Raw genomic sequence first — 10,569 nt, forward strand, 5'->3', positions numbered from 1 at the left:
GACTGAGAAGCGCAAAGAGTACCATCGAGAGCTGTGGGGCAGAGCGGCACGGCCCGCTGGGTGGGTGTGGCGGGAAGTAGGTGAAGGAACGCGGAGGCGGGGCCGAGCGGCACTTCCCTCAAGTGTGCGGGGCTGAAACCATTGAGAGGGAGGGCCAGAGAGTCATGGCGGTAAGGGGGCGGAGTGACGGGTTGCTCCAGACCACGCCGCCGGAGGCGCGAGCCAGGGTGTGGAGGGTGTTCGGCAGGGGTTTCTGGGCGTCCTACAAGGGCCGGGAGGGGGAAGGGCTTTGTCTGTGGCCTTCCATGCATAGGTATTTTGGCATTCTGGATTCTACTCTGAGCCTCGGCGGTGGTCTCGGCTGTCAGTTCACCGCCCCGCGTGCCCCCTGCGCGCCGCGCAAAGTGGCAGGGGCCGGGAAGGTGTATTAGAAACGACGTAGCCTCCTATCCCTCGGGATCTCTAGAATTTGACTAGGTCACGTTTTATTGGGGGTGGGGGGTGGAATTCGGGAAAAATCTCCGTGGAGGAAGCAGCAAATGGACAGATCTTCGATTGGAGAGAGGGAAGGAATCAATTAGAATGGGCATTCCGAGTAAAAAGACCTGCTTGAGCAAGGAGAAGGTTGTTTGCATATTTGTACAACAGGGAGTATTGGGGCCTAAGCAATGAAAGATAGGTAGGCGCCGTGTTGTGGAAGGTTTTGAGTACCTGGCAGAGGAATTTTTACCTAATTCAAGGATCTGTTGGAGAGCCAGCCATTGGAGGTCATGAGAGTAATAGGATTGAAGTGGACTTTATGAAGAACGTTCTGGATACCTGTGTAGCAATTTGGTGAAGCAGTAGGTGGAGAGACCCATTAAGATGACATTTCAAGAACTAAAATAAATTTTAAAGAGGCAGTTTAGTTGGGAGGCAATAAAGGGCTAACAGGACATTAGCAATTGAGCATGTAAAGGACAGGGTATTTGAAGGACATTTATCGCGGAGTCTCAGCTCCTGCATTCCAGTACCTCCTCCTCCCCACAGAGGATATTGAAAGACACGGTAGCACTGACCTGTCCTTCCTGCAGCTGGCTTCTGCGGGAGGGAGGGGGCAAGGGTGAGGAGGAATTGCGGAGTCCAGTTTCTAAACTAATCTTGTGCTTTGTCCCATCTCCACTGCTCCCCACCCCCAGGTTTTGAAAATACCTCAGAGCCTGTAAGGTTCCGTGTTTCCCTCTCAAGATGCCCCTCTCAGACTTTATTCTGGCCCTGAAGGACAATCCCTACTTTGGGGCTGGATTTGGGCTTGTGGGTGTGGGCACAGCCCTGGCCCTGGCCCGGAAGGGTGCCCAACTGGGCCTGGTGGCATTCCGGCGCCATTACATGATCACACTGGAAGTCCCTGCTCGAGACCGAAGCTATGCCTGGTTGCTTAGCTGGCTCACTCGCCACAGTACCCGTACTCAGCACCTCAGTGTTGAGACTTCGTACCTCCAGCATGAGAGTGGGCGTATCTCCACTAAGTTTGAATTTGTCCCCAGCCCTGGAAACCATTTTATCTGGTAAGGTTGGGAACCAGGATGGGCTCAAAGAGTAGAAAAGGAGAATGAGGGGAGCTGGATTTGACCCATTCATTCACTCCGCCTTGACCATTTTTATTCAGGTATCAGGGGAAATGGATCCGAGTGGAACGAAGCCGAGAGATGCAGATGATAGACCTGCAGACAGGAACCCCTTGGGAATCTGTCACCTTCACGGCTCTGGGCACTGACCGAAAGGTTTTCTTCAACATCCTGGAGGAAGGTGTGGGATGGCACAGGCTGACTTTACGTGGAGGGTTGCAAGGATGGGGGCATTTGACATCAGAGCAAGGGAAGCTTGGAGAGGAGAATCTGAGCCCAGGGGACTAAGAGGGAAGCTGTTTCGGCAGAGCTCTGCCTAATTGCACGACAAAGAGGCATTACTGGCTTTGTCTTATCGCCCCCCCCCCCCCCCCCAGCTCGAGAGCTGGCCTTGCAGCAGGAGGAAGGGAAGACGGTGATGTACACAGCCATGGGCTCTGAATGGCGTCCTTTTGGCTATCCACGCCGGCGGCGGCCACTGAATTCTGTGGTTCTAGGACAGGGTCTGGCTGATCGAATTGTCAGAGACGTCCGGGAATTCATTGATAACCCCAAGTGGTACACTGACAGAGGTGAGCAGCAGCTGGGGTCTTGGCCAGGCTGTTTTTGATGTGGTGTCAGAGCAGGGCGAAACAGGTTGGTCTCGGTGGCCAGACGGCAGGGGGGGTGGGGGGGGGGGAGGACTATAAAGCTCTAGCCCACTTCCCAGAGATCAAGGGGAAAGAAAAATTGCCATGGGGGGTGATTTCTTCCCATACCAAGGTCATCAGGCCACCAGGGGGCAGGGTTGGGAATGAATGTGGACACTGGGGGTAGAGTGCATGAATTCATTTTAGGTCTTGATCCTCTTGGTTGTATTCCTAGGCATTCCCTACAGACGCGGCTACCTGCTTTATGGGCCCCCTGGTTGTGGAAAAAGCAGTTTTATGTGAGTAGGGTTATATTTTCTCTTAATCCATAAACTGGAGAAAAAATAGGCTGTGGGGTTGGAAAGGGAGTGGGATGTGGGGACCAGGGAACAGGATAAATGTGGGACATGAGAAGCGATCGGGTGATGTAAGGGTTAGGTCTCTAAGACCCACCCAGGATGGTGAGGACAAGCATTTGGGCCCAAGAACAGATTCACAGGTTGCCCACCTTCTCTCCTCCCATCCTCCATAGCACAGCCCTGGCTGGGGAACTGGAGCACAGCATCTGCCTCCTGAGTCTTACGGACTCCAGCCTCTCCGATGACCGGCTCAACCACCTGCTGAGCGTGGCCCCGCAACAGAGCCTGGTGCTTCTGGAGGACGTGGATGCAGCCTTTCTTAGCCGAGACCTAGCGGCAGAGAGTAAGTGAGGGGAGTCTGAGGGAAGGGGAAGCATTTCTAAATGAAGGTAAATGAGATAAAGGAGTAAGTGAGGAGCGGTGAAAGAAAGTGGAAATCCAGAGGGCTGACGGAGGGTTGGCAACAGGAGTCCACAAGAGGCGCTCATCTGTTAAGGAATGTGGTGGGGAGTAGAGGGTTTAAGCAGGGTCATGACCAGCCGCGCTTTCTCTCTGCCTTCCTCTAGACCCAGTCAAGTACCAAGGTCTAGGTCGCCTCACCTTCAGCGGACTGCTCAATGCCTTGGATGGTGTGGCATCCACTGAGGCACGCATTGTGTTCATGACCACCAACCATGTTGACAGGTAAGAAGGGGCGAGGCCCTCTGAGGCTGTGAGGCAAGACTTCACCCCCTCAGCACCTCGGGAGGATCAGGGGATCTGGAGGGACTGTCATTTCTGGGAGGGTACTCGTGGTACCTGGGCCTGTGACTCTGCCTTTGCTGCCTTGTCCTCTTAGGCTGGACCCTGCCCTGATACGCCCTGGACGAGTAGACATGAAGGAGTACGTGGGCTACTGCTCACACTGGCAGCTGACCCAGATGTTCCAGAGGTTCTATCCAGGGCAAGCACCTTCCTTGGCTGAGGCCTTTGCAGGACGCGTGCTTCAAGTGACAACTCAGATCAGCCCTGCCCAGGTACAGGGCTACTTCATGCTGTATAAAAATGACCCTGCAGGGGCAATTCACAACGCTGAGTCTGTGAGGACGTGACGGGCAGGCTGTGCTCCGCTCTCTTCCTCTAGCTCAATAAACACCTGCTGCACCACTGTGGTCTCTGACCTCCCCATTCTGGTCTTTAAGTAAAAAGCAGGGGCTCTCAGGCATCCACAGAGGCAAGTGCTGGGGGGATCAGCTGAGGCAGAGCTGGAAGAGACACTATGGCAGACAGGGAAGTACAGTCTCCCGTCTAAAGGCATTCAATTTTTTAAAAAAATGTGTATGTGTAAAAATGTGGATGTATACGCAGTGGGTGTGTGCAAGTTACATTCCCACACGTTCTGCTGAAATGTTGGCATCTACCAGTTTTCCTGAAACCCAGCACACGAGCTGAGATGTCAGACCTGCCTTTATTCAGACCCTGATCTCTTGGGAAAATGGGACTTCAGAGCAAAGTTGGGGCTGTTCTGCCACGCTCCAGTCTTGCTAGAAATTCAGAAAGAGCCCTACTGTACAGGCCAGGTGCCACTAAGCAAAGAAAGCCAAACAAGGCCAAATCTCTTTATTGCCCCCCCTGCCCCCCCAAATCCCTGCCCCCCACAGTACCGCTAGGAACCATCCTCAGATTCCAGGCTCAGGGGCTCCCTTCGAGTACCAGGACGATAGGCTCCCCGACCCCGAGGCAGGCGGGGGTAGGAAGAACCCGGTGTCCGACCCTTGGAGCGCTCCCAGCGAGCACAGTCCCGAGTCCTGCGGGGTGGGGGACCCTGCCAGTTGCCAGGGCCCTTCTCTTGGGGGGGACCTTCAACCCCTTGGCTACAGGGTTCTGGCTTTAGGTCCATGGGCTCCTTGAGGGGCCCCTCAGGAGGTGGCAGTTCCTGGGTGTCACTGGTACCTTTGTGGGCATGGCACTCCCCTCCCTTTAGGTGCCTCCGTTCAGGCTGTTTCCAGGCGCCTCGATTGGCCCGGGGGGGATCTAGCATAGCTTTCTGGGTCTCGCCCAACCTTTGCTGATTTGGCCCAGGCCCCGGAATCTTCTCACACGTGTACTGGGAGGCCACAGGCAGAGGAGCCGACAGGTGGGGCTGGGCAGCTGATGAGGTGGACAGTTCTGTGGCAAGGGCAGTGGGCGGGTGGGATCCTCTGGAGGCATCTGTAGCCGACTCAGGCTCCACAGGGGCAGGAGGCTAGAAAGAAGTGAGTAGATGCAGTGAGGGAGATGTAGTTCCCTACAGCAGGGAAGTGCAGGCCCCTCGCTCACTACTGCGGCTGACCACCATCAGCCTGTAACCTCAACGGTAGAACGAAGCTCACCCTAGGGCCATGGCAGAGGGGTGCTGGTGGGAAGGTAGGTGGCAGTAAGGGGGGAGTGAGAAAGCTTTCCCTCACCTGCTGGAGGCTGATGAAGTACCGGTTCCGCTCCGCCTCAAGGTCAATGATGCCTCCCCGCTCCTGCTGCCTCTGGTAGAGCCGCCTGCGCTCTTCTTGTTGGCGCAAGCTCTCCGCGTTGGGCTGGTAGAGCTCCTGGAGGGGAGGGAGCAGAAGGACCCGGGAAAAAGTAGAGAGAAGGCAGACTCGAACCCCTGCTCTTTCAGGACTGCCTCAGGAGATCTGCATGAGGTTCTCGGGTTTGTCCCTCAGATTTGGGCTCCTAAATCCTTAGCCTAGTGGGGGCTGCAGCTCTGCAGAGAGGTCCCAGGCAGGGGAAGCCCAATTCCAGAGATCCCATTCGAGGCTGACAAGATGCCATCCCTCCCGCCTTGGAGAATGCCCCTATTCCTGGCTCAGATGAGAAGGGAGTCCCCCTTACCATGGGCTGCTGGGGTTCGGGGGCTGCTTTCAGTGAGGCAAGATCATACACGAGGGGCTCTCTGCATACCGGACACTGCACACCGACTGTCTTCTAAAAATAGAGGAGAGATCACAGCCCTGCTTCCCAGCGCTGGTGCTCACCAGCTGCCCAACCCCGTCAGCCAGCCTAATCCGCACAGGGCGGGGACGGAGGGCCCTGGCATACGGTTCAGCAGGGAAGCAGGACAGGGCAGGGGCTGCCTCCCTAGAGGTCTGGGAACTCTGAAACTGCATGCAATGTGTATATGGGTATATAAGAACGCCCCTTTTTCTGGACAGAGATGAGCTTTTGTTAATCTCAAAGGTATCTGTGACCCTAAGAAGGTGAAGAGTCACTGCCACAGAGGGACAGAAAAGGGTGTGAGTCCGGGGTGAGCGCAGGGTGAGCGCAGGGCCCGGCGAGCTGACCTGCTTGGTTGCGGCATGCTGCCGCTCCTGCTCCTGCTCCTGGCCTTGAGCCTGCAGCTCGCGCTCCATGTGCTGGATGTACCGAGCGAGGCAGTGGCAGTGGAAGTAGTGGTAACACGGTGTTTTGGTAAAGGCCTCCTTCTCCTGAAGGGAGGACGGACATAGGGTATGGCGTCAGAGCTCTCGTGAGCCCTCCACTGCCCGTCCCAAGCTGACCTCAGGTCCCAAGAGAGAAACCCACCTGGAAACCATAGAGGCAGATGACACACTGGCCATGGGGGATGTTGTTGTCTGTGAGGATTTCCTTCCCTTTCTGAGAGGAGAGAAGACACTGTTCAAACAGGGAGGCAGGGGCAAGAACTGTGAACAAAGCCTGTCCACCATTCCCAGGAGGGACTGCAGGACCACGTCCTACCAAGCCAGTGTGGTACTTTGTGTTCACACGTTTCTGTCTTGGAGAGGCTCCCTCTGCCTGGAATCAATCCTCCATGTCCCTGCCCCTCCCGCCACATCTACCCAGCTGCAAAATCCAATTTCATTGTTTTTCCACGCATTCAATCACCTTTAATACATCTCAGGAATGAAAATAATACACCCGGAGAGAACCAAATGTTCTGTTGACACTCCTATCTTCTGGGACGCCTTCCTTGGTTAGCCCCCCCCCCCCCCCAATTATCACTCCCCCAAAAAGTCTGTTCTTGGAGCCAGCTTTCAGAAAAAGTCAAGGCTGGACAACCCCAACAGAGAACTCAAAGGCATCGAGCTGGGCTAAGAACTAACTCATGTGCACTGCTGTTTGAATAGCGAATACTCTGGAATTCCACGGAGCTCAAAGCTGCGTTGTGGAGGCTGGCCTCAGAAGCACTACAGTGGTCTAAGCCCACTCTGACGCCAGGCCGCCCACCTTCATTCTTTTCTGAACATTTTTCTTCCAAACTTAAAGTTGAGGAAAACAAGACTGTACTTCATTGCGTGCGTTTAATCTCAAGCAACAGAAGTTATCTGTGTATGTGAACTTGTAGCTCAGGGTGGTCCCTGTGGGTTGTTAACTTCATTAGGGGAGAAACTCTTGAGTAAAGGAACCAGGACTTTTTTTCTTAGTCTGCTCCAAAGGCAGGCAAGCCTTCAAATGTTCATTCGTGGCGAAACCCTCTAGGCAAGGTTCCTATCTCTGGCTACTTTTGGTTGCAGTGCCAAGAGAATGCACTGGAATGGAATTAAGAATATCCAAGTTTTATTAAAAAGAAAAAGTCCTTTTCAAGATACTAGCATAGGCCACTTGGGGAAGCTATAGAACTATCTTCTGAGGGGAATTCTTGGAAACAGACGAAAATCTTTTCTTTTTGGATTTAGGCCTCACCTAAACAAGAACTAAATGAATGACTCCAGATGTAAGATTCTAGGCCCACTACCTCCCTTGAGAGAAAAGGCTCTCACAGCTTCCTGAGCTAGCACACCTCTTACCTCGATGAGTTCATACAGCATGGCAGTACCCAGCCCAGCGTTGGCCACGTGGTTCAGTGCCTGTGAAATCCTGGAAAAGGGCAAAGCAAACATTAGTCCTGCCCCCTCCCCTCACCAGACGAGCTGTATCCCATTTCCCCTGCTCTGACCAGCCCAACTTACTTGTGGATCTGTTCATCTGACAGTCCTCGGGGGTTACGGATAGAGATCTGTGGCACCTCATTGGGGTACTAGTGGGAGAAAATAACATTACTGCTAAAGCACTCCACCCTAGGGCCTCTCCCCTTCCTCCCTTTGCTGCCACAAAGCAGAGGCCTCACCTGTGCTGGGACCTGAAGCACCAGAGTGAAGCACACATACTGTGAATCCTGGTCTTCCGCGGTGGCAGGGTGCAAGGTGATGTAGATCTCCCACGGTGAAGATCTGTGGGGGGATGAAGTGGGGACCAGGGATGTGACCCGGCACAAGTTTGAGGCCCAGGGAAGATGGGGGTGAGACAGTAAAGGGGGTGGAGGAAGTGAGCACTGGACTCTTTCTTATGGGGGCGATTAAAGGAGTCGTCTTTGTCTCCATGAGAACAGCATTTTCTCTGAATCAAGGCTCACGGATTCTGCGTGGAATCCTCTCGTTACTAAGGGGACTCCTGCCCACCTCTAGTTGAATACGTACCTGCCGTTTCCTTTAACCACCTGTAGTTCATCCAGATAGATAGACTCTAACACCTCGACTTCAGAGGGAAGTACCCTAGAGAGACAGGGGGGAGATTGACTCACCATTATAGGTCTCCCCGTTAAAGCCTGCTAGAGCCCGTGAGGGCTGGCTTTATAGAAAACTGGCAATGTGCCTGAGTGCATGCTCGTGCTAACCTCCATAAAAATGGGGGAAGTATGTTTTCTTAAGTTGTCAAGTGGCCAGGTAGGAAGCATGGGAATCAGAGTTTAAGGGGCCATTTTTGTCAACAGATGAGGAAATGGGATTCTCAGGAAGGTGAAATGACTAGCTCAAATATCAAAGTTTAACAGAGGCAGAACTAGAACCAGAGCCAGGTTTCCTGACTCCCTGTTTAACTTCCATCGTGTTGCTGGTTGGCCATCTCTCTGACCCAGAAATCAGATGTCCATTGATTCACATCAAGGTTACCGATACCACTCCTGGCTTTCCCTACACCATTATTCACGTGGATCCCAGTGTCTACACATACTGCCAGTATCAGTTGCCCTAAGCCTACTCAAAGGAGATACCAATCTGAACAGAAAAAGAGACCGAGGTGGTATAAAGGCCGTGATGTAGTAGAAGAACCACCAGCTTTGGAGTAATAGGTACCAATCACTTACCAGCTACATGATCTGAGTAAGTATCTCTCCGAGGTTGAGTCACACTGTCTACCATATATAGATAATACCACCTACTCTCTAGGGTTAGTGTGAGGATAAAAAGTTGTTTATGTAAAGTACCTAATAATATCTTGGCCATAGTAGCTAGTCTATATTCTCTTTTCTCCTATTTGTATATAACCTTCTCCCTTAAAAGGAAAGAAGGAAGGATATAATTAGTATTCAATGCATTTATCACCCTTGCTATCTAGTTGATCTAGATCAACGTGTTTAGGTCAGGATCTGGTGGTCCTGATGTAAATGAGAGGACACACATGTTTAATTATAGAAACAGCCATTGAAGATTAGTGATAGGCTGAGTCTACAGCTCTACCCAGGTAATGCATGTAAAGACACATGCTTGGTTTCCTTTCTTATAGTCACTGTTCTTTCTTTAACAAGAGCAGGACTGCCCTAGCATGGCCCATATATTACTGGTTCTCAAATTTTTTTTTTAAGTCTTAGACACCTCAAAATATAAAATGGAAAACTGTGGAGTAGTTTTGGTTGACATAAGTGTGGGAGTCTCAGAGCACCACAAGCTAGCTGTGCAATCACTACTGCCCTCTCCATGGCTCAAAGTGTCTCCTCAGAATCTTAAAAGTTCCCCTGAACAAGGTGAAAACATGAGACTAGATGGTCTCAAAAAGGCCAACACTGGCTGGGCTCCCTGAATCAATAAAACACTGAGGCCTAACCTCCATCAACAGGCACTTCAATACTTCACCCACCCTACCTGTGACTTGGGCCCTGGATGTGAGGTATGGAATGGGATGATGGTAAGGTGGTGACAAAAAGGAGGGGCCGGCAGGGGGATTCTATAATGTCCTAGTACTAAAAACATAAGATTCATCGGAGTCAGATAACCTCGATTCCTCGTCATAACTATGTACTTTTTAGCAATCGATGTACCTCTTCAGGCCTCATCTAGTCCCCTCAACCCTAACCTTGGTTACAAAAAGTAGGCTTTTATGTTACAAATCCACCGTGATCCTCTCAACTATTCTGAGGTAGATGCCACACCCACTTTTTTACATCTGAGGACACTGACTCACAGAGCCTAGGTGGCCTGGTCAGCATCACACGCTAATAAAATATGGAGTGAACCCACATTTATCCTATTTCCAATCCCAGAGTCCTTCCAGGTTTTGGTCTCTTGTTGAGAATGCTTCAGAGAAGGACTAGGAGAGCTTTTTGTGAGGTGTAAAGCTTTATTCAGACAATAGTCCTCATTAGTGCCGTCGGGGAGGGAGACGGCTGAGGAAAGCCTCGGCGGAAATAGTTTGATCCAAGGGGAAAGGGGGCTGGAGGACATCGGTTCCAGGAGGTGAAAGGGAGGTGAGGAGAGCTGTTAAGCAGGCATCCTCCGGGACCCTGAGCAAATCCACTTCAGGAGAAAGGGACAAGTGAGGCCGGAGAAGAGGGGATCGAGCCAGAGAAGGCGCAGCCCGAGCTGGCCCGGCCGGCGCAGATCCGGCCTCCTCTCCCATCAGATCAGTGCCCCTCCACCCTCGGGCTCCCAGTACAGAAGCTCTCTTAGAAGACATGTCAGCGTCTCTGTCATCCCTTTTCCCTCGCTCCGCCCCACAAGCCCGCCGTATGGACCATCCGCGGCCACTACTAACTCCCCCGGACAGGATCCAGGCGGCCAGCCAAAGCCCATGCCCCCAAAGTTACCAGTCCTCCTCCCCTGCAGACGCCGACGCAGACGCCGCCATGTCTTCTCCGGCCCACAGCCGGAACCGGAAATACTCTCGGGGAAGTCAGGGGCGGCAAGTTAAAGGAGGGAGGGAGGCATGGAGGCTAGCGGCCGTTTCTAGGCAACCGTAGACTCCTGGTCC

The 10,569-nt window shown here is 52.7% G+C and overlaps 2 protein-coding genes across 4 annotated transcripts; one reads left to right on the forward strand and one right to left on the reverse strand.

Moving 5' to 3' along the window:
* Positions 1 to 40: 40 nt before the first annotated feature.
* BCS1L (BCS1 ubiquinol-cytochrome c reductase complex chaperone) lies at positions 41 to 3,741 on the forward strand. 2 transcript variants are annotated; one of them, XM_045777518.2, is made up of 8 exons: positions 41 to 170; positions 1,179 to 1,547; positions 1,649 to 1,788; positions 1,985 to 2,179; positions 2,472 to 2,535; positions 2,769 to 2,938; positions 3,162 to 3,279; positions 3,434 to 3,741. In XM_045777518.2, the coding sequence occupies exons 2-8, from the start codon at positions 1,228 to 1,230 to the stop codon at positions 3,684 to 3,686; spliced, it is 1,260 nt and encodes a 419-aa protein (XP_045633474.1). In that variant the 5' UTR covers positions 41 to 170; positions 1,179 to 1,227; the 3' UTR covers positions 3,687 to 3,741. The 2 variants fall into 2 exon arrangements, with proteins under 2 accessions (XP_045633474.1, XP_045633475.1); XM_045777519.2 differs by having other exon boundaries at positions 142 to 227.
* Positions 3,742 to 4,205: 464 nt separating this feature from the next.
* On the reverse strand, positions 4,206 to 10,533 carry RNF25 (ring finger protein 25). Of its 2 annotated transcripts, none has more exons than XM_087863456.1 (10): positions 10,406 to 10,533; positions 8,025 to 8,099; positions 7,676 to 7,778; positions 7,518 to 7,585; positions 7,356 to 7,425; positions 6,133 to 6,204; positions 5,892 to 6,035; positions 5,443 to 5,532; positions 5,022 to 5,156; positions 4,206 to 4,819 (listed from the first exon to the last, which is right to left on the reverse strand). In XM_087863456.1, exons 1-10 carry the CDS (start codon positions 10,444 to 10,446, stop codon positions 4,241 to 4,243), a joined length of 1,377 nt encoding a protein of 458 aa, XP_087719582.1. In that variant the 5' UTR covers positions 10,447 to 10,533; the 3' UTR covers positions 4,206 to 4,240. The 2 variants fall into 2 exon arrangements, with proteins under 2 accessions (XP_087719582.1, XP_045633473.1); XM_045777517.2 differs by having other exon boundaries at positions 4,207 to 4,819; positions 5,443 to 5,535.
* Positions 10,534 to 10,569: the final 36 nt, after the last annotated feature.

This window comes from Ursus americanus, chromosome 1 (genome assembly GCF_024610735.1).
Source record: "Ursus americanus isolate L20-20 chromosome 1, mUrsAme1.1.p, whole genome shotgun sequence".
In the NCBI taxonomy this organism is placed as follows: Eukaryota; Metazoa; Chordata; class Mammalia; order Carnivora; family Ursidae; genus Ursus; species Ursus americanus.